This window comes from Quercus robur, chromosome 6 (assembly GCF_932294415.1).
Source record: "Quercus robur chromosome 6, dhQueRobu3.1, whole genome shotgun sequence".
Taxonomy (NCBI): domain Eukaryota; kingdom Viridiplantae; phylum Streptophyta; class Magnoliopsida; order Fagales; family Fagaceae; genus Quercus; species Quercus robur.
In genome coordinates this window covers 52,267,360-52,290,706 of record NC_065539.1, presented here as the reverse complement: position 1 = coordinate 52,290,706, position 23,347 = coordinate 52,267,360, and the positions used below count along the sequence as shown (strand labels likewise).

General features: G+C 36.3%; 2 protein-coding genes across 4 annotated transcripts; both read right to left on the bottom strand.

Annotated features, from left to right (window-relative positions):
- Positions 1-1,131: 1,131 nt before the first annotated feature.
- LOC126689409 (uncharacterized) lies at positions 1,132-13,080 on the bottom strand. Of its 3 annotated transcripts, none has more exons than XM_050384587.1 (9): positions 10,409-13,080; positions 9,248-9,380; positions 9,044-9,132; positions 8,053-8,291; positions 5,916-6,002; positions 3,912-4,011; positions 3,550-3,763; positions 2,304-3,458; positions 1,132-2,152 (listed from the first exon to the last, which is right to left on the bottom strand). In XM_050384587.1, the coding sequence occupies exons 1-9, from the start codon at positions 12,677-12,679 to the stop codon at positions 2,124-2,126; spliced, it is 4,317 nt and encodes a 1,438-aa protein (XP_050240544.1). In that variant the 5' UTR covers positions 12,680-13,080; the 3' UTR covers positions 1,132-2,123. The 3 variants fall into 3 exon arrangements, with proteins under 3 accessions (XP_050240544.1, XP_050240546.1, XP_050240543.1); XM_050384589.1 differs by having other exon boundaries at positions 1,132-1,883; XM_050384586.1 differs by having other exon boundaries at positions 1,132-3,458.
- Positions 13,081-19,138: 6,058 nt separating this feature from the next.
- On the bottom strand, positions 19,139-22,909 carry LOC126689408 (40S ribosomal protein S24-1-like). Its single transcript, XM_050384585.1, has 6 exons — positions 22,738-22,909; positions 22,527-22,605; positions 22,224-22,265; positions 21,379-21,549; positions 19,494-19,580; positions 19,139-19,387 (listed from the first exon to the last, which is right to left on the bottom strand). Exons 2-6 carry the CDS (start codon positions 22,599-22,601, stop codon positions 19,349-19,351), a joined length of 414 nt encoding a protein of 137 aa, XP_050240542.1. The 5' UTR covers positions 22,602-22,605; positions 22,738-22,909; the 3' UTR covers positions 19,139-19,348.
- Between the last annotated feature and the right edge of the window lie 438 nt (positions 22,910-23,347).

Sequence of the window (23,347 nt, the reverse complement as noted above, 5' to 3'; positions counted from 1 at the left end):
TCAACATTTTATGAAGATTGCTGGATAGATTTATGCATGATAATTTATAAACTCTCATATAATATAGGAAGAAGATAGTAACCAACTGATTATAGGTAAAAATAACATTTATTTTCATAGTGTTTTATTATGCTACAGTGAAGTGTAAGGGATACAAGGTCCCGAGATGGAACCCGAGCTCTTCCCCCATATTTGAAGAGTTGGGAATACACTAAGGCCAAGAGGCTCGTGGTCAACTATGTGCTACTTTTTTGCTTAATTTACCGAAGATATTTGGGTGGAAGGCGTGTTCAGTTTCCTCTCTTTATCTCAAAGTGCTATAGAATATAGATCATATAGCATCGATCAATTCAGGATGATTGAAAAATATGCCTTGGGTTATTTTCAGGATGATTGAAAAAACAGCCTTCTAAAGATTTTGTTCACTTGCATGCAAAACTTAGTATAGAGATGATAATTGAGCTGTGATGGAAAATGATCACTCATTATTTTAGCTATAGGGAAAAGAGAAGAAGAAATAAGAAGAATTCTTGTAGGAAAGAACACAGCCAAATGAATTTCTATCAAGGGCTACATCTATAAAAACAACTGGGAATTTGACAAACACGTAAGTACACACCAAAGTCGCAAATAATTTACGTTACATCTTAATCTTTCTACGCCAGAGCAAGACATTCCTTCACTTCCTAGAAGCAGTCACAGCAATGTCCCCAATTTGCAACCTGTTAGGAACATCTGGGTTTCCCACCACCCGAAGCCTTTGAAATCCCCACGTACGCTTTACGTGACATACCACACCCCAAAGGTAAGGGATAACACCTGTGTACATCCCCATTGCCTCTCTCTGCATCTTAGAGAAGTAACCAAGTTGCATCCATAAGACCATAACATAGACCTGCTTTTATCTTCGTTCCAGAAGCTGCAATGATTGACTCAACCCATTTTCATCAAGCATAAAATATAGAAATGTAAGGCTATTGGACAAAGCATGCTTGCACGTCTCTTGAACTTGGTAGTGGATCCCATGACCAAGTTTTCTTTTCTATGTTATATATATATATATATATATATATATATATATATATATATATTTTTTTTTTTTTTTTTATTCTTTTGAGAATCAACAGCTGCTTTTGTCTCGGCAAGTCAAAGGAGATCCAATTAACTTCTAATTCACAAAATGCTCAGAGTTTGAGATAGCATAAAATCCTAATAAATATCAAACGTTGCCCTGATTACATAACAGTAACAAGAGCAAACAAATCAAAATCTGCTGAGCTCGGAGGAAGAGGAAAAGGAAAAGGAAAAGGAAAAGGTCATACAAAGAAATATGATTATTAATGTCCACTAAATCTACATATCTAAAGAATATTTTTAACATTGCTTAGGCCATCCTTGTTACGTACGTGCCTTGAAGAACTTTCCAGTAGCAGTACCCTTTTTCATTTCAGATCATGACACTCGTCCCAAATAGAACTTCTAAAACAAGTTCCGTCTCAGCTCAGGAACTCAGAGAGATTTTTTAAGTACCATCAAACAGCATCATATTTTATCGCTCTCATAAAGAAGCCTATCAAAATCAATTTGGGCAAGCAGGTTGTGGCTGACCTGTATTATGCGCACTAGGAAAGGTAGTTGAGATGATCTACAATAAATCATGTACAACCACCTATCTCATGTGATGAAATGACTTTGATAAAATGCAAACCGCTACAATGATAAAGGGCTTGAAGAGAAACTCCCGACTTGTCCGCGGCAGATTCAGATATATACACCGTGAAAAAGCATGGGTAGGTGACCTGCCCAGAACATTACAAAGATCACCTCCAACTTCCGAGTGTTGTCTCTAAAGCAGCAACTTCACCATTGACGAGCACATGACACTACATCACCCAAATCAAAAGGCAGACTTCAAAACCTTCTGAGAGAAACTTTAATCTTGACATGCACAAAAGTTAATCTAGAACCTTAACATTACACTCATAAATTAAGCCAGAGGCAAAATGAATTTCCCTTGGGACTCATTAGATTTTATTCACACTATCTGAATCAGGAGATAAGACACTAGCTCCAGAGCCTTAAAATCTTCTAAAAATGAGGCATTCTCCCATTGAGAGATATAATTAGTAGAGTGGAGTACTCAGTATTGATGCTGCAATGATTTCAAACAGAACTGGATTCAGTCTTTCTTTCACGTGCAGCAGTCTCAGACTTGTCATCAGAATCAGATGCATGTAATGTGCCCTCTGTCTCACACACAATTTGAATATTTGAATCATATTTAAATTGCAAGGAACACTCACCAGAACCATTTTGTGTAGAATCAGAGACATCTTGCTTTTCATTGATCTCCTTGGTGGTGTTCTCTGCAAAAATTTCTCCTGAAGAAGGAACAGGCTCAAGACAGTCAATGTCATTTACTTCATGTACCCCATCCATATCACTCACTTCCAGAGACTGGGCATGATCTTCAACAGGAAAATCCATTGCTGGTTTGTTTTCCAGCTCAAGTACATCATGACTAATATCAGATGATGACATACATTTCCTGCCAGATGCCAACTGAGCTAACTTGTCCTCCGCATGAGAGTCAGAACATGCAGTCCCCTCAACTGAAACAGGAATTTTAACTTCATCAGAAGCATCTAATGAACTACTCATCACCAGAGTATCATTTAAGGGCACAAGCGGACATTGGACAGAAGACTGCATATTATCTTTGACAGGAAAATCCAACAATGGTTTATTTCCCATCTCTATTGCATCACAGCTCACACTAGGGGGAGGGTCAGGTTTCTTCTTAGAAACAGACTCTGCTAACTTGTCTCCAGAAAGAGAGCCAGAACACACAGTCTGCTCGGTCAAAGCTGGAATCTTAAGTTTAAGAGCATCTAAAGAACTCGAATCTGCAGTTTCAAAATTATCAGCTGTCTCATTGGCACTGGGCAAACCAGCATCATCACCTCCTTGAGAATCATGCCCAGATGCAGAATCCATCCCAGATTTATCATCCACAGAATCATTAGCACCACGCAAACCAGAATTATCACACCCCTGAGGGTCACGCCCAGCTGATGAATCCATATCAGATTTATTGTCAGCATCTGCAGCTTCATTCATTAGTTCATCACCACCTTGCAGACCAGCATCACCATATCCATGTAGATCTGCTGAGGAATTCATATCACATTTATTATCTGTAGCCACAACTTCATCAGTTAACTCATTAGCATCATGCAAACCAGTATCATCACACGCATGAGGATCATGCCCAACAGAGGAGTCCTTATCAGATTTATCATCTGCAGCTGCAACTTCATCAGCTATCTCCTTAGCAAGATCCGAACCATTGCTGTTACACCCATTAGAATCATGCCCAGCTAAGGAATCCACATCAGATTTATTTTCCGCCTCAGGCTTAGTAGAAAGCTTGATTTTGCACTCCATCTGCTTTGCGCCTATAGGAAAGAAATGTATATATATAAAAACTTAACCGACACACCATAACTATATAGCAAAGAGATAGAAAACAAACACCACAACCAGTACCTGTGCTGCCTGTCATGTTCCCCTCCATGTTATCTTGCTCAAGTAGCAGCTTCTGTAACATATCTGTACCAGGGAATACCAACATATTCATCGATCTCATTTCTTTCCTGAGAGATTCCTCAAGAGGAGTGAAGCCAAAAACCATAGTCCATGTATGCATGAGTTCAGCAATTGCAGGAATAATCAGTTTCTCAACCTTGAGAGAGCACAGAGCCTTCAAATAGGACAAAAGCAGGATGAAGTAAATGACATAAACGAAAAGCAAGCACATTAAAAAATAAATAAATAAAGAGATGCAAAATTTTGAATCTCTATTCCATGCTAGTGAAATCCCCAATGAAATAGTAGTTCTTGTAGCTTACTGATTCAATAGCGCCAAAAAGCCGACGGCACATCCCTTGACGCCTATATATGTGGCGAGTTCCAATAAATGGCATCTCTGCTAACTTAGTCCCATGGAACCTAACCAGGCAGAAGACACTGAGATGGTAAGTATTGCATTCCACATACACAAGCAGAAATCATATGGATCTCAAAACCCACCAAACGGGAATTCCTCTCTCACACCAGAACTTTAACTCGGCAGTAAAACATAATGATATATACACACACAGGCCCACTAAAGGCATAAAAGAAGAGAGCAAGTTTTTTAGAATTATCATAAAATGGATTCCTTGATTTAATATTTAGGCAAAATACTCAAGACAAAAGTTATAAATACCATGCACAAGGCTATTTCGGTTAAATCAAGAGAAAAAATATTTCAGTACCAGTCAGCATTGGTGTATCTAACCAAAAAGCTTTCTATAATTTTAAAGAACTTCAGGACTGATCTCAAAATAGCTAAATGAAGAGAGAGAAAGGGGGGGGGGGGGGTGGCGCTAGACACCTGACAGCAAAAAGAAGAAAATAAGGACCAAGAGATAAACATGAAAGCCATTTGTTGTATATCTCACACTTCTCTCCTCTCTCTCTCAATCACAAAGCACTTCCAAATGGGCTAAATTGATATCACTCCTCCCTCGCTGCTTTGATTTGAAATCTTCTTCAATCTTAGTCTTTCTTCTTGGGTAGAGGTTATTTCATTGAAAGTGTTGTTTCAGTTTGCAGTTTACATATTTGGGCAGTGGAACTGTGGAAGATGAAAAAAAATCTTGATTGCATATGAATCTAATTGCATGTGAAGCCTATTTTGCAAATTGATTTTGATGGGCCTTGTTTTTTTTGTATTATTATTCTAATAGAACCGTGTTTCCAATAATAGAGACCTTAAGGCTAATTAAGTGTTAGAAACGATGGGTATTTTCTGAATGCCGCCTCCACCACCAAAGCTAAGTACAAGAGCTCAATGTACAACTGATCATGAAGCAGGTTGCCAAAGCCTACCTTCAGCCCATGTCCTCCATGGCCACTGAGATTACGAGAAATTTAAAAATAAAAAATAAAATAAAACAATTGTCCAGTTTTAAAATCGGTCGGAAAGGTAGGAACTGGCCCAAAGATCCAAAATTATCTGCAATGGCTGGAAGAGGAAGACACTAACAGCCTGAAATTTATAGCATTACATTTCATGGGGTTTATGCACACTGGTTTGGTAACCGGTCAGACATATTCCGGCTGGTACAGTACATAATTAATAGCCATGCTTGAGACCCTATTAAAAAGGCTTATACATACATCATAGGGAATTGGGATAATTAACATGAGAAATCTGCTCAAGAGCCAGTCAAAGCTAGGAACCAGAACTGATTTTTAGCTTTATGAAACTTTTGAGGGGGAAAATCTTAGTTATAAAAACCGGACTGGACCAACCTGCTCAGCTGGAAACAGGACCAGAAGCGGTTCTTTATCTGGTCTAGTTTTTAAAAATATGCATGTAACAACACCAACATGTAAAACCACTGACCCAAGAAAGCTTCACTTAGAAAAAGAGGAACGAAAAGTAGTGATGGACCTAATACTTCAGCTGGACCAGAATAACAGAAAATCTCTTGGACATAGGCATTCACAAGAAGACCAATACAATTGAAGAGCTCCCTTCTGATAAGAGGAGGAAGAGCATGCTTCCCTTAAGCACGTCCCACATGATTTTCCAAAACACAATGACTTTGTCCAAGCATCAAGTAGTTTGGATATTGTTACTAATTCAACTTAGATCCTGTATAAATGCATGGAATAATAAACCATATCCTTGTCCTCGCCCAGGCACCCAGAAGGCAAGGGGCGAACAAATTATGTTCTGTAGCACATCATTGCCACTACAAAACCTTCCTCTTTTCTATTAATTTTCCTATGTTCACGCTAAAAAATAATAAAGTGCAAAGTAGAAACATAATAGTGACTGATGAAAGTTTGGGGTATGGTACCTGATAGATGCTGCACAGATTATTTCATCACCCCTCTCCAAAATAGCAGTGTAGAAGCCACTATAGTTTATTCGATTGAAGTTTGATCTGGAGTAGAAAAAGAAAAGAAAAATGGGAAACTAATTACCTTCAGACAAATGGTACAACATATGTTTCACAAAGAATATAATATAGATGGTCAGTAAAATAAGTAACAGCTTTTATTATGCCTAAGTACTCTAGAAAAGTGAATAACTTATTCCATTAAACTGAGCAGTCATGTGTGCACACACAATAAAATATTTACTTAGAAACCACATTATATATACCAAATAGGTTCAGTGTTTAGAACCAATTACACATCAAACAGCTTAGTAAAGGATTTAGAAAAAGTAATTAAGACAAAATGACAGTGGACCAAAAAAGCTCAAAAACTTAAAAAGTGAACCAGTATCCTATGGCATATTTATACCATTGAGCTTGCTAAAGCACAGTATCGCATTAAATAATTGTGTCATCACAACAATCTTTTCCAATCAAATTGAACTTTCGATCACACATAAGTTTGCTACAACTTAACCTTAAATTAAAGTCCCATAAAATTCAGGTGGGCACAATTTGAGGGTGATTCCTTTCTTTACTAAAGCTTATTTTGCTATTCAGCTACTTCAACGCTAACACCAATCCCAATCAATAAGTTAACACATTTATAATATATCTTCCCAATTTTGACACTAAATGAGTCCTGACCTTCAAGCTTCATCTTTTGAGTGGCACGGTCTTTCCTCAATTCCTCTTTACTAGCCTGGACAGAGTACGCTTTGTTTGCAAAATACTGCATTATCAGGTCTAAGCATCATAACAGACTGATGGTGGGCATGCTAAAGGATCATTCTAATCTGTGTTGTGCCTTTCCTACATCCATTTCAAGAAACAATGTACTGCTGATTTCTGTTCTTGTTTTTGAGTTGCCTCCTGTATACTGCCCGTGTACTTGGGCAACTCTATTTTGGCTTTTAATGAAATTACTTATCAAAAAAAGAAAATGTACTACTGCTTTCAGTTTGAGGAAATGTAGATGTAGGGGGAAAAATTCAGTATAATACACACATGCATATATTGAGCCAGAGTGCATTACCATAATTTTTTATTATTATTTTTTAAGACAGGTTAATTTATTGTAGGATTTTTCTCTAATTAACATATAGGACACTTCCCCCTATCAACATTTCGTTCAACAAAGGCATGTTAACATGAAACCTATATCCACTCATGTCACTAAACACAACAGTACAACTTTATATCACCATAAAATATAGAGATTCCTTGTTTTACTTTTAACTGTTCATCATATGTATACGGTTAAACAAACATATATTTAAATAATGGCTCTACACAAACACAAAACCATATTTCCGGATTCCACATCTCCAATTAGAGAAGTTCAGATTTCCAACACCACGTCCACATCAAATGTGACTCATTCTATTTCTGACTAAAAGTATGTACATTATACCCCATCTAAGTAGTGAATAAAACTTTCTCAAAAAAAAGTAGTGAATAAAAGGTCAACTTTTCAATGATAAAAAAATTTCAGCATGATAATACAGAAAATTTGTAAAGTTTAAAAAAATCCAAATTCAGATGACCGATCTCCAAAGACATACCTTCAGCCTAAAATTATTATAAGCTCATTCAAATTCAATAAAATCATATTTATGCATATAAAAGTGATTGTTCATTCAAAAATGAAGATTATTATATATCATTTATCCATGTCTACAAATGCATACAACTGTACATGCCACTATATACAAAACAATCTAGTTAGAATCATAGGTAAAGAAATAAAAGAATATTAAAATGTCAAAATTCATTAGCAATGAGAGAAACATAGAACCTGCTTAAATGAACGTAATAAACATACATTAAGCCAGTTAAGAATCAGTAAAAGAAGGGGGTAAGGGAGGAAAGAAAATCTCAGAAACCAATCTAAGCAACAATAGCAGTCATTTAACACACAGCTCAGCAAAAACTAAAAAGCTTATGACATGAAATACGAAAGCCACAGTTAGAACTATTCATGAGGATCACATGGTCTGTCAACTGTTGGCCAAAGCAATATTGTTTCAGCTTAAGTATAAAATTTAGAACTTACCCACAATTATAAAGAACATTATGTATCAAATTAACCCCACTCCTCCTGTCAACAACTGGCAAAAAGCATTCATCCATAACAGTCAGTGCAACAGCTAGCTTAGAATTGCCTTCCACCCTTTGAGGAAGCCCTCGAAGAGATGTGTCTGAGTCTTCGTCCATTCTATGAATAAGAGACCAAGAAAAGCCTGCTTCCAGTTCATGTTTGACTCCAAGATACTTCTGCAAATGCTCAAAGATCTGTAGAAGCAACAGAATACAAGTCAAGACAGTGCCATACATGTAGTAAAATGAGAGATATATATAAAACTATAACTAGCAAGACATACAAGGAAACCAAACAAAAACTGCTATATTTGTGAAATATCAAAAAGAGAAAATTCTAGATTTTTTTTTATAGGTAAGAATAATTTTAATGCATCGAAAGTACTTCATGAAAAAATAAATGAAGTAGCCTAAAGTCTAAAAAATTACAGAGAAAATTCTAGATATTTGAATGTTGGAAGGGACAGAATTGAGAATACACACAAATTACCATATTCGGATGTCATTAGATCTAAAACCTCAGAAATAATGCAAAAATAATAAAGATTGATGGGTGAAGCCACATTATGTCAAGAATAGGGTAACGCGATTTGCACACAAGATCAGCAAAAGGTCCATTAAAAATGCACCCATGTATTATATAAGATCACAAGGAAAAGTATCAATAAATGTATGCAGGTTGTAATATGTCATTGACACTAGATTTCGGATGGGAAAGGTAACTAGCCATGGCATTAACTAATCTTTTGTCAAAAATAAAAGAAATAGTAGTAATTTCCATATCCTAATAACTCATTAGGTACAAAATCGCCTCAAAAGTTCTTTGCACCACCAACTAAACAATTTAACAGATACTTTTAAAACTATACTATTTTTTTCCCCTATTAAAAAGTATTACTATTAAAAAACTTAAGATATTTAAATGAATTAGCATGAAAAAGAGATACCTCTTTACATTTTTGCCCACAAAAGGAAGGGACTAGATTATTGGAATCAACAGGAATAGCATCCGTCTCTGGCATGCATGATTCATGATCTGCAAAAGAGAAATTTAAATTTCAACAAAAATATTATCTGTATTTTGATAAAACAAAAGCATATAATCCATTGAAAAGGCTTCAAAGAGAGGAAGCAAAAGATGACTAGCTTACATTTTTTCTCACACAAACTACACTTGAGTAGTGCAGAGGCCGTAGAATCATCTCCTTCAGCAACACCCACACTGACTAACCCACAAAATTTGCATGTACAATTTGGACAGTGCCAATCACCAGGTGGAAGTGTCTGTAACAAGAAGAAAGATATGACTGACTCAAGTAGCAAAGGAGGAAACAATGAAGGTAAAGCAATACTTTGACTGCCCAAAGCTAACAACAACCCACAAAACATGCACCATCATCCCAAAATTTAAAGACTTGAGGTTATATGGGTAAGCTGTGAGGAAAACAAATCCAACATAGAATCTTAATCCCAAAAGTCCTGAGGTTTTGTTTAGATCATCAAACAGCCAACATTGTATATTAGGTTTTATATTTTTTCGTTATATTACTGATCAAAAAATTATTTTTTTCATTATATCATACAACTATACTGCAAGTAGTCAACCATACAAGCAAGCCAGGTTAAGCTATTAGCTGCATTTTCCTTCATAGAGAAAAAATACTACCAGGACAAAACTTAGCATGAGTCTTGCATTAGAGTACCAACTCTCCATCCCTCCCTCCATCCATCCATCCATACAAACAACTAAAAGTACCAAAAGCCATAGCTCACTTTAGGCAAAAGTGTTAGCCATAACAGTTCACCACAACAAAGACTCACACTATTCAGTGATTCAATATCTTCAGCGAACAAGTGCCCCTCAAGTATTAACACTAAAGAGTAATAGATGAGATGATATTCCCAACCCCCTCCATGCCTTCCCCCCATCTGCAAAATCCTAAAACTAACACAACCTATATCTCACTTCTCTTCTTCTAAAATAAATAAATAAATAAATAAATCTCACTTCCCTCAACAATGTACCCCAGACGAACACATCACACAACAAAGATGCCATAATTTGATTCAACAGCTTTTGCACTTGTCAAATCTAAACATTAAAAGAAATCTTTGAAGTCTCTAAATCCTCTTCTTCCAATATAGACCTTAATTTAATAAATATGTAATTAAAAACATTACAAATGACCAACAGAAGAATATCATGGAAAATCTAGAAAAAAAATTAAAAGGACATCATTGTTATTAATACAAGTACTACCATGTAGAGAAGCATAAGGCATCGTGCAAGTGCAATGATATCAAGTACACACCTGTATGTCCAAGCAACTCTGATGAAATGTTGATGGACAACCATCACAACAGATCAAATCCCCACCATCTGCACAGATGCCACAAGTGTCATCATTTGGATCATCTCCATCTATGTCTATAGAGTGGAAACCAATGCGTTCAGACTCTTCCTGGCTATTCCATGCGTCAATCTGGCACTGCAGAAGAGAAATCCCAGAATCCAGATATATGTGTTGAAATGGCTGACGCAATTTGCTCCCTGCGTGAATCTCAAACTTCGAAACAGTGAGGATTTTACTACAGCAGCCACAATGAATGCCATCTCGTGTAATCCAACCCTCCAGCATTACTCGAGTCCGCCGACGGTTCATATACTGCACTTTTTGGCTTAACTCCACAGTTTTAGAGTCAATCAGCCAGGAAAGTAGTGTCCGTTTTCCAGTATATGGAATGAAACCATCAGTTTCCGAATTTTGCCCCTTCTTAGAACTACGAACCAACAAAGTACATCTGCCAAGTTTTCTACTCTTTCTTCCATGTAGGATACGGGAATTGGATCCAGAGGATACTTTTTCAATGCTATCATGAGTAGAATTTTGACTTTTTGAGTTTACACTGGCAGAACCATTTTCATTCATTCTACCCTTCATTGACTTACCACCCTGCTTTATGAAGGAGCTTAGTTTCTCTTCATGGCTAGCACTGTCCATGCTATCCACATCATGCTTGGTACTTGCAGATCTTCTCACAGCAGGTTCTGCTTCATTCTCACTATCACTGTAATCTCTTCGCTTCTTTTTCAGTTCCTTCTCAATTTTCTTTCGAGTTTTCCTGGTTAATTGGCTGAGCACATCATCTGCTATAGGAGCAAATGAAGCAATGTCCCCACTGACTTTGGCCTCATCATCCTCGTCTTTCAATTGCTTTTGAAGTGCGTCATAGGCCTTGATGATTGACCAGTACGCTGTTCCTGAGGGATTAATGTACACAGCATCTAGATAGTCTCTGTTCCTCCTAGGCCTATAATCTATTGTCCAGCCAGCTTCCAGAAGCATCCCTCTAATCCGTTCACGCAGTTTTTGCTTTTCTGTGCCACTACCACGCCTAACTTTTCCTTCTTTAATTGCAGTTGGTGGGAGCTTCTCACAAGGAGGAGTCTTTTCTTCTTTGGAACTTACTATTTTCATAGGAGTATTTTCTTCTTTGCAACTTACCTTCTTCATAGAATCATGGGCCTCCACATTCTTCAATCTTAGCTTTAATGACGTATCACTGTCCTCTGAATCCCATTTGACACCCTTGATATTCTTACTTGATAGAGATTTCTGCAAAGCCAGCTGACTTTTTTCTGGCCGGACATATAAACCTGGTTTCTCTATAAGTTTTGTCTCAGGTGGGTATGATGAAGAATGAATTACTATATTCCTTTTAGCAACATCTGGAGTTTTCAAACTCTTTCTACTTTCCTCAGCTTTGCGGGGATCAAAATTTTCCAAAGGCCCACCACCCAATTTCTTCTTCTTGTTTACCATCACCTTCAAAACACCATTTTTGCCCTGAACTCTAATCGGCTCATCTGAATGACCCCCGAACTTCTCCCTTAAAAATGATTGAGGTAGCTGAGCTCCATCTCTACTCATCTTAAACCTACCATTATCCACATTATCTCCCAAATTCAAGCCACCTGTCCGGTCAAAATATAAATTTTTTCTCTTGTCATAACCATGTCTACTCGGCCCGGTTTCATATTCCCTCTCCATCCCACCTCGAGGCTTATCCATCGATCCAAAATACCTCCTTCCTCCAACTTCAATTCCACTACCATCGAAACGTTTCCTACGCATCCTTTCCCCATCAAGCCCATCATACTCATCAAACTCAAAAACATCCATCTTATTCCTCTTCCTTTCGCTCTCATCAAAGCCATTCCTACCAATCATACCATCCTCATAATGCCTAACATGATCCAACCTATCCCTCTTTCGAACAACTCCACTCCCCTCTCCAATACCCTTATCATAGGCAGATAAACCATTGCAAACCCTAATAGTTTCAGGGGCAACCCTTCTCCGAGGCGTGGGCAAAAGCTCGTCACTCGACCCCGAATCACTCAAAACCAACCTAGACCTCTTCTTCTCCTTTCTCCGCTCGTAAACCTTTCGAGAACTCGAAGAACCAGCCACTCCTCCCACCCCATCCCCACTCTTTTTCCTAACGATTAAACAACCCGAAGAGTTCCTATTCTTCACCACTAGCCCCGAAGGGCCACCAGATCTCAACCCCTCTTCCATCTACATCAAAATCTACACAAGAAAATCCCTAAATCCCCAAATTAACGGTCAAATCCATCCAAAACCTCTCGATTAAACACAAAGGAAAACCCTAATTCTCTCTCAAGTACCAAAAAACAACCAGATCTGAACCAAAATGCTTCACGTAAATCAAAAAAAAAAAAAAAGGTCACCGTACTGTGAAAACGGCAAAGGAAGATTTCAAATTTTCAAGAAATCTTACCTCGCCGGAAGTTTCCACGATTCCTTCACCGGCGATGCGGTAGGTCCGATCGGCGACACAAATTTCCGGCGAAAAAAATCGATCAAAGAGAGAGAGAGAGAGAGACTGTGTATGTGTGTGAGAGAGAGAGAGAGAGAGAGAGAGATTACGGGTTTGGTTTGGTACTTTATGAAAACTAAAACTATTTGTGCTTTGTTTATATAATTTTCTTTATTTTTTTTAATTTTTTTAATTTTTAGTTTCAATATTTTCCTCTTTACGTTTTGATCAAATTTTCTTTTTCTTTTTTCTAATTTTTCCCAGTTTTCCCTCCAAATCTGGGAATTCGATGCTGGGCTGGATTTTGATCAACGGTTGTGATCGTGCCACGTATGATAAACAGTGTCTTGATGTGTTGGATTGCCACGTGGCAAGATCCTGGATGGTGAAAACGAGGTAGGTAGCTGTTTTTGTTTTAACAGTTTGGAATGTATCTGCGTATTGATTTTTGATTTTATATAGTTAGGTAATAACGAGGAATATAATTGGAATTCACGCGCGGAAAATGGCGCGTGAAGAGAGAGAGAGATCAGGTTCAGACAATAGTATCTGACTTGGATTTTGGACTGGGCTTGTGTTGTTTCCCATAATAAGCTCAGGTTCTTCTTTTGGTTGGGCCTTTGACTGTTTTGGTAAAAACTAGGTTGTTTTATTTATTTTTGGCGCCTTCACACAGTTCAACACGGAGGTTTTTTTGGCTGTTTTTTTTCACTCTTTTCATGTTTTTAACCGTTTGAGGTTTGACTGAGGATTACTAATCTAGTGGCTTCATCATTCATGTGACGACCGTCGTTTTGGTTGGCTTGTATGTGAACAATGAACATTTGTAATTTGAGAATGAAAGCGTGTCGTGTAACTGCGCGTATTTATGATCATCCAAAAACACAAACACAACACATATATAAAATATGATATGACGTATGATCCAATCAAACATATGATATCATATCATGAGCTAATACATCTTCGATTAGGTTCAGTTATTAGAGCTAAAAAATTTGACCAATAAGTTTAAAAAACACCAATATTTTCACAACTTTTTAAATGATTTTTACTGTGATTGAAATCAAAGTGGGTCCCTCGGAATTCCATGATATTGTTCTAATTACAGTTTCCCAGTCTTAACAAGTTGTAAAGTTGTATAGTCTGTTTGTAAAAATCGTTAGAAAATTATGTTTTGAATTTAAAATGAACGTTTATAAAAAAAATTAAGAAAAATTGTGATTGCAAAATACTCTTTTAATCTCTCAAAACGTAAACAGAAATTTATCCCCTGACATTACAAAGAAACAGGAGAAAAAGAAGAAAAGGCAATGGCATCGTTTTTAAATTGGTGCACCTTGTTGGTTACTGGACGAGAATTTTGTATTAGCTTTGGCATCAGTAAAAGGATTGATTCTTAATCTTATTCTTATACATTAGTTTGTTACCTGTTATCCAATTGAAATAGAAGAGATAGAAATGTAGCATAGTTGGTGTGCTTTTTTCTTTTTCTTTTAAAAAATGGATAGTTGTTAGTATCAATACCATTTGAAGCTGCAACTGGTTTAATAGAAACGTGCTTATGTGAGATGGAGGTCAATGAAATACATCATGTGAAATTCAAACTTCCAACCATAAAGACTTTTTTGACAATCTGATCTGTAATTAGATGAACAATTTCTGCGAAATTCCAAGTTCCAACAACCACTTGCACGGTTGCACCTCTTGACATCGACAGCGTAGCCTCTTATGAATTGCTTCCAAACCAACGCAAACAAAAAGTGAAAATTGCTTATCTGTAACCAGCAATGTCAACCAAAGCAAACTTATTCCAAGCACAAGCAAGGGCAACTTTCTCCAGAACTCATTGACAATAAAGTATGCAATAGAACTTCACATGGAATTAAAATTCTAAAGAGAGACATTGAAAATGCATTGCCTTTATACTTTTTTTTTCTTTTTTCTTTTTTTGTGAATTCCATGACTCACTCAATAGCTACCCAATAATCTTTACTAGGTTTGCTAGTAAATCTGCTAAGCACTCCTACTGCATATGCAATGTCAGGTCTTTAAACTCACATATTTACGTGTAATTAAATATAAAATTGATGCAATATCACCTATCAAAACTAATAACAACAAAAAGCTTAAGCAATTATCATAAGCTTTCTAATAAGAGAAGGAAATGAGCTCATGCGGGGACAAGGGAGTTTACGCTTCCTCAAAGTGGTTTAAACTCCTAAACCAAGAAGATGTAGATGTTACAATTTAATATTTTTGTAGTGTCCTATATATTTTCAATTTTTGTTATTTTCTTCATATAATCTAGTTGGGTGCATGATAGATAAGTGGAACAAAAATTCTCTGTGGCAATTTTTGTGTTTCGCTAATCAGAACTTGCCATGTGGTTGATTATTCTTTTTTCTTTTTTCTTTTTCTTTTTTAAATTTGGTTATTTTATAGAGAAAGTTAAATGAATACATAACAAATAGTGATTAATGGAGTATAAAATGAAACCAAAAAAAGTGGGACAGAAAATTGGAATTGCCCATTTGTTCAAAATTTGTCAATGTTCCATCAAAAAAAAAATTAAATAAATAAATTGATTTGTGATGGTAAAATGTTAAAAAGGCCCTTCAAAGTTCAAAATCCTTATCCCCTCCAATTTTAAATTCCACTATAGATAGCTAACCTTTATTGATAACCACACTGATGTTGAGTAATTATTTGAACCAAAATATGTCCAACTTGTCACTTCAATTTGTTCCTTAAAAAAGCCAAAAAAAAAAAAATTGCTCTAATCAAGGTAAACCTCACAAACCAACCCCTCTTTTCCTCTCAATTCATAAAAAATAAAATTGTTAAGGTGGTTTTTAGCCAAACACTTCGCTGTAGAAAATGTTGATATAGCATTTCTCTTCTATAAATAGCCTTCTGAAAATTGTATAAATCACTTCTCAACCATCATAAGGACCCCAACAACGGAGAAAGCCTTGTAGTTATTAAATCTAACAAAAACCATGGTTTTCAAGGACTACACCTTTTTCTCTTATGTCTTTTTAGCGACAGTCGTCATCCTCTTCACTGGCCACGCTCATGGCGCTGGCCTATGCGACAATTCTCCTAATAAGCAAGTCTGTTATTCAATTGTTTATACTCGGACTGACCCTCGTGATGCCTCGGTTGCAGCCTGTCACAAATGATTTCCGAGACCAAAGTTGCAAAGGTGGTGGCTCAAAGGCAAGCCAAGTCCCTTGAAATTGATTATTGCATTAAAGATTTTGACGATGCCATTACCTACACCAAAGAGGCCTTGGCTAGCCTCGAGGCCCGTAAATACCCTCTCCTGACGAGCTTGATCAATGCCACCCAGATAAACTACAAGCATTGCGATTCCCTGTTCCAGGACTATGGCAAGACCAATCCCATTGCCAAATCTACTAAGCACTTAGAGGACATTGCTGTCGTCGGTGCGTATCTAGCAAATTTAATTAAATGAAAAAGAGCTTCTGAGTGGTCTCAAGAAACTGTTATAAAAACGTTTCTGAATTTTTTTTTTTCTTTTTGATAAAAATTTATGGGCGAGGCCATGTTTGTCGTATTTGTGTCTTGTAGAGCTCTTTCTTGTGCCATTGTGATATGAGAAAATCTATTATTCTTAAACTTTTTTTTAATAAATATCTTGACATTTATCTATATAGACAATCACCTCCCTAAAGAAATATGATGAAATCCCTATTTTGCGCTGGAGTTACCCTAATTTTGTGGACTAACTTGCCCTTGGTTAAGTGATAATATTCCTATTTTGTGCTTGGCTTATAAATGAAGTCTATATATATATATATATATATTTTTTTTTTTTTTTGGTAAACTGGAGATTGCATTAAACTAAAAAAGAGGCGAAGATACAACTGGGCCAGGACAAAGCCTGGAATGATAGAGGCCATAGAGGTCCGAAACATAAACGTTAAACAACCAAGGGGGAGGGGAAGAGAAATACAAAAAATCAGAGGGAAGCTTGGATCCTTGACGGGCAAGAGCATCTGCACAGGAGTTTGATTCTTGATAGCAGTGCTTCACTTTAACTTGAGGAAAACGGGAAATCAAGAGCCTGCAATCAGCCAATATAGAGGAATTAGAAGCAATGGAAGACCCTGAGTTATTCATCAAATCAGCGATGACTTTGGCATCCAAGTCTATTTCTAGAGCATTAATATGTAGCTCTGAACACATAATAAGGCCATTCCTAAGAGCCCAAAGCTCTGCTAAGAAGTTGGTAGTATGACCAATTTGTCTAGCAAAGCCTTTAACCCACACACCTGCATCATCCTTAAGCACGCCGCCTCCCCCAGCAACCCCAGGATTCCCAGCTGCAGAATCGTCCTTGTTCAACTTATACCAACACCTACAGGGTCTTTCCCATCTAATCATCTTGATCAACTTCGGCTTATGAAGGCTGCTGCCTTAGGCACAAAAGAAAATTTCCATTGCCCTTTGGATGATTTCCTGATGAAGAGAAGAAGAGGGAGTACGGTTTTGGAAGACAACCTTGTTTCGGTGATTCCAAATAGACCAAATTCCGAAAGAGAAAAGGATATGCCACAGAACAGAGAAGGAGCAGACCTTATTCCCGGTTCTGCAGTTGGATTCAAGCCAAGTGTGTAAGTCTTGAGAGAATAAGGTAGAAGCAAGGCCAAGAGGATTTAGATTATGCCAAACAGTAGAAATCGCAAGGCAATCTCGAAGAAGATGAAGGATTGATTCCGAAGATTGGTGGCAAAAGGGGCAAGAAGAGTTAATCGGAATACCCCTTTTGGCAAGACATTCCCGAGTTGCAATACTTCTGTGTAAGCACATCTAGATGAAAGACTGGATTTTTGGCATAATTTTTAATTTCCAAATCCAACAACCATTAAAAGCAGGGACAAAATCCACCTGATTTGAAGCAATCTTGTAAGCACTGGCAAGGTTAAATTCCCCATTAGAGGTAGCAGCCCATATGAGTTTATCCTTCTCTTCTGATACACGAGAATGAGGCATGGCCTTGATTTCCATATAGGTCTTTGCAGGAAGCTCCATAGAAATTTTGCACCAATTCCATCCAAATTCCGACGCTATATCTCCAACTCTCAACTCCTCCTCTTCCCTAGTGAGAGGACCATGGATAAGACTCCTTATCGGACCTTCTGAGGTCCACCTGTCAAACCAGAAGCTGATGTTACTGTTCCGACCCAAACTCCATCTAGTTCCTATGAAGTCTATATTTTGCCCTTACCTAAACACTCAATTTACCAGAAATTATGAACGCTTAATTCGGTAACTCAAAGACGTATAATAAGTATTTCATTGTATTTGATATGTTTATCACAAACCTCAAGGAGGGGACTGTCATATTTTCAAAACTTTGAGGTTTATTGTCATTTCCTTATATTTCAAGGGAGGATGGTGTAATTTTTTTGAGGAAAGAAAAAAGGTAGACAAGTAGGGTCTAAATGGAATGACAGGTCCGAAGCAGGAATCCCAGCCCCTGCAACAAAAACCTTACGATTTAATATTTTTCTTAATTAATATATAATAAAAATCATGTTAATAGTAGGTGTATGTGAAAATAATGATTCAATAATTATAACTTGTCATATCAATTAGTTGTGAAAAACAAATAGTCAAATTTATTGTGTCATTAGTGATATGTTTGGTTGGAAGGAAAACTTGAACGATGGAAAAAGAATAATAAAAAAACCCCCAAAAAAGAAGTTGAAGTTTCCGGTTTTCCTTTGTTTGGCGTGTGCAAAGAGGGATGGCTAGAGATTTTCCACCTACCTCCACAAAAACACATCCTCCCAAATTAAGAGGAAAACTTTGTAAAGAAAAATATCCTGCCATAAAAATTTACTATTTCAGAATCTTTGAATTTATTATTTCAGAATCTTTGAAAGTACTTGTTTCATCCTCAAGGATAGAGAGAAAAGTACTTGTTTCATCCTCAAGGATAGAGAGAATGTGGGAAAATTCGACTCTCGGAGCGATGAAGGTATATTTCTAAGCTACTAATATCAAGCCAAGGTTCACCACTCAACTTTTTGGATTTTTTTCTCTTTAGAGTTTTTTCTCTTAGAATGAACTTCTGGTGAATCAAGGCAATTCATGCTCATGTGTCACGGCAGAAGTTTCTTTTTCTTCATTTTTTTTCTAGCTGAAAAAAATAAATGCAGATGTTAACAAAATGTAAACTTCATTCCAATTGATTTAACGATCTCTCACGTGCTAAATAAACAGGTTTAGCAGTCCCACAATCAGAGCACATTACACCTCAAAAATAAAGTCAAAAGCTTAAGATTATAGCTAATAAAAGAAATAGAAGACACATCCTCTGGCGATCCAGCTCTATGGTATTACTGACGAAATGGCACACAATCTTAGTAATCTCACTTCTTCTTGGCCTTGGCAGCATCACTAGCCTTAGTCTGCACATATCATACATAGCAACAATTGGAGATGGCGGCAAAGTCTAAACCAAAAGAGATGGAAAGAGTTTAAAATGTAATTATATTTCAAAAGTGGATTCATTACCTTCTTTACACCTCGGATCTTCTTTGCCCTGTTTTTCCTTTCCTTCATCTGCTTCCTTGACTTTTCTACCTTCGTATCCAGTCCATTCTGCCATCACAAGTAATAAATAACAGAATCAGCACTGCACAGTTGGCAACTGAGCTTTCAGCGAGTATGGGAGGGAAGCAGAGAACACCCAAAAGAGAAACATTATTAATAAAATTTTATGTTTAAAATCCAAAGTTATGTTGATTTTCTTTCAAGTAGACATACAGTGATCAAGAATGTACAACATATAACAATCCATGGTCCGAAGATTTGATTCAAAAAATGTACCAATCAAAATTGTTTGTACACCTGACCACAAAAAACTGACACACAAGTCTGCAACATTTGAATCTGGCAGACAATTGTAAGAGAATTGATATACTTAATTAAACATGCTTACTCACACACAACAGATTGCTTGCTTCTCTTTAACCCACCAAAATCTCATTGATCATAAAAATGCAACTAAGAAACTTATCTGAGTAACAAAATATACAATGTGAGTCAAAACGCATAAGATTATGGTCTTCCTAAATAAATATCTCAGCCCACAACATCCTTTCAACCACACTTCTTAAAAGGGCAAAAGGCCTGCACTGCTTACAATATTGAAGTACTAGTTCCAGCATTTGGGTTTGATAAAATTCTCTATTAACAGAAATTATAATCAAGAATTGAAGATGTCTTCTACATTATTTTCTTTTTTGATATGCAATATAATTTAATTGGAAAAAAAATAGGGATTTGCCTAATACATTGTAGATGACCTCTACATCTTCTCACCAGAAAGGTTCTTGAATAATTAAAAAGATCTCATTATCTAACAGAAACTCTTCTCACAGCACAGTAGGGGAGGAAGTTTCGAGTTAACAGTTAATTATTAAGGAACACAGTACATGACTTACCTGGTTTTACAATTGCACATGAATAATGAGCTAAATATTAAAGGAAAACATGGATGACTGACTAGGCATAATATGCAAGAGGATTTGGACATATTTGTCAAGACCAAAGCATCATAAGAGAATCTCCATTAAAAATAAATGGCATAAGAGGATTTGAACATAATGAAAATGAGTGCAACAGTAACCCATGTGTGACAGTCATTAAAGTCTGACCACCCATTAGGTCATGCACATGGACTAGCAACCCAGGCAGATGTTGCATAGAGCATGAACAGTGAACACATTGAATCCATGGGTTCACAAGAAGAAAATTGTTTCAAGTCAAATCCCTTTACCCAAGAGTTCGCTCATACATCAATATCTAATTCACAGAACCTCACCCAAATTCATTTCTTAGTGGTAAGTTACACACATGTCCATTAGGTCTTGAACCCATGACCATGACTCAACTCATTCCTAGAAGGAGAGGAGGCACCGTTTGAGCCAAGCCCATTGGCCTCACCTTTTTATTTTATTCTGTACATTAATCTTGCATCTTTACTGCCCAATGCTCTCAACGATAAATACCACCTATGGCACCATGTGCATCCACAAAGCCATCATTGTATTGATATCATGTCTTGTCGTTGTATTTTGTGCCAGTTACACTTGGCCATGAATCCCTCACTACACCCTTCAAATACATCCCCAGAACCTCCAACGTGCATAACTCTAATTCTTCTTACACTAGCTCACGTCATTCTTGCTATCAATCAACTGAGGTTGATGTCAAAAACATTATAATCAATTTTGAGCTGTCATATTCATCTAGTTAGTACCTTTGACTACAAATAATATGGACCATTTAAAAATTGTAACAGGAGAATCCCCATATGTATCATTAACAACCCCGGCAAGACATATTACACTCATTAGTCACTACATGCAAAAGCCAGGAAGAAGGATGAGATTACCCTGATAAGCCTGTACTTGGGCTCATACTTCTTCGCGTTCTCAACTGAATCATAAATCAGCCCAAACCCAGTTGACTTCCCGCCTCCAAAATGTGTACGGAACTTGAATACAAAAATGGAATTTGAGTCTTTCACCTCATACATCTTTGACAATTTCTCTTTCAGCTCAGCCTTCATAACAATTAAGAGGTCAAACACGAGTAAGTACAAGTTGGTGGCAAAAATAGCAATACATTAAAAAAATATAAAATAAAAAATAAAAATAAATAAAAAAGGTCCCTAAAGTTTAGAGCATGAATGATTTTAGCCCTTGAAGTTTAAAATGATTAATTTTTTAGTCCTTCATATAATGTGACCAAACTAAAAGCTATCACATCATCATTCTAAAATCGAACAGGATCAACTTAAACTTCAGGGTCTGAAATCGATCATGGGTTTTTGGACCAGCCGTGTACATTTTAACTACACTCTGTTTGCTTCAGCAATGATATTTTCTAGAAAATAAGTCATTTTTTAAGAAACATTTTCTATAAAACTATCTCATTTTCCAATGATTAGTAGCAACTTTAAATAAGTTAAAAAACAACCTCCTAACTTCCCTTATTTAGATTGCTATGATATAGAGTTCTTTTCCAAAAAAAACTAATGGAAAACAATCTATAAAAATAAGTCATATTTTTTATGTTGACCACAAATAGTTTTCCTTTGACTCATCTTTTATTTATGCTACCGATCACTGAAAAACATGGAAACTATCTTTACACAGGGTTTCCATCGAAACAAACGGAGCATTAACAACAAAACATATATACAAATCCATTGTCAAAAAAATAAAACCATCATACCTTTGAAACATTAGGCCTACCAGGGTGCAAAACATCAATGACCTGTATGAAATCACAAAGAAATGCAATTGTATCTGTAATTAAATTTTCTCACACAAATATTTATGACTTGGAAAAAAAAAAAAAAAAAAAAACTCAAACCCAATAAAATAAAATAAAAAATAGTAACTCCAAAAACGCAAATATGAACTTTCATTTTCTTTTAATACTGTTTCTCGGAAACCAAACAGATCAACATGGAAACCTATATACAAATCAAGATTTTAAATAAATAAAAAAGGCAGTGTGTAGAATAGAACTCACGAATTGCTTCCTGGACAGAAGCCTATTGGTCATGAACTTCCTCGTCCGAATCGTCACTGCCTTGGTGTCCGCCATTGTTCTGCAAAACACAAACAAAACAAAATCCGATAATTCACATATAAGCATTCACACATGTTTCATATATCTGTGTGTGTGTGTGTCTAGATCTTACATAGTATTGGTTAAGGAAGAGATTGAGAAACAAACGTACTGTGATTGTGAGAGAGGTTGTGTTTCAGGTTTTCACTTTGGTCTCTCTTTGGCGCCGATGCGTTTCGAGTCTGAGACGGAGCAAATTGGCTGTGTGCGCGAGAGAGGGTGATATTAGGGTTTAAGAGTGAATGATACACCTTTTCAGTCTGTTTGGTTGCTGGTGGAGTTACAATCCATTTTGGGTCTGGGGTTATCTAAATCCAGTTTAGTACCAAACAAATTTTATAATAAAAATAAATAATAAAAAAATAAAATAAAACAAAAGTTGTGTTTGTTGGAGTTTGGAGGGAATTCCTTCAAATTCTTTGTATATCTTTTAATTGAATGCGAATTTTGAAAACCTAACAATATCTTTTAATTGAATGTGAATTTTGAAAATCTAACAGTTGAATTGTATGTTTTTTTATGTTTTTAACAGATGTAAAATTTCGTTCAAAATCGAATGTTATTTATTATTCGATTAATAAATATATTTTTTCTTGAAATTTTGATATAGTTATTGACTTTTAATTTTCTTAAAATTTTGCAAGTATAAAAGGTATAGTAAAATTATGCAATCTCACGATTAAATTCTCAAAATTTACACTAAAAAAAAAGATATGGGTGGA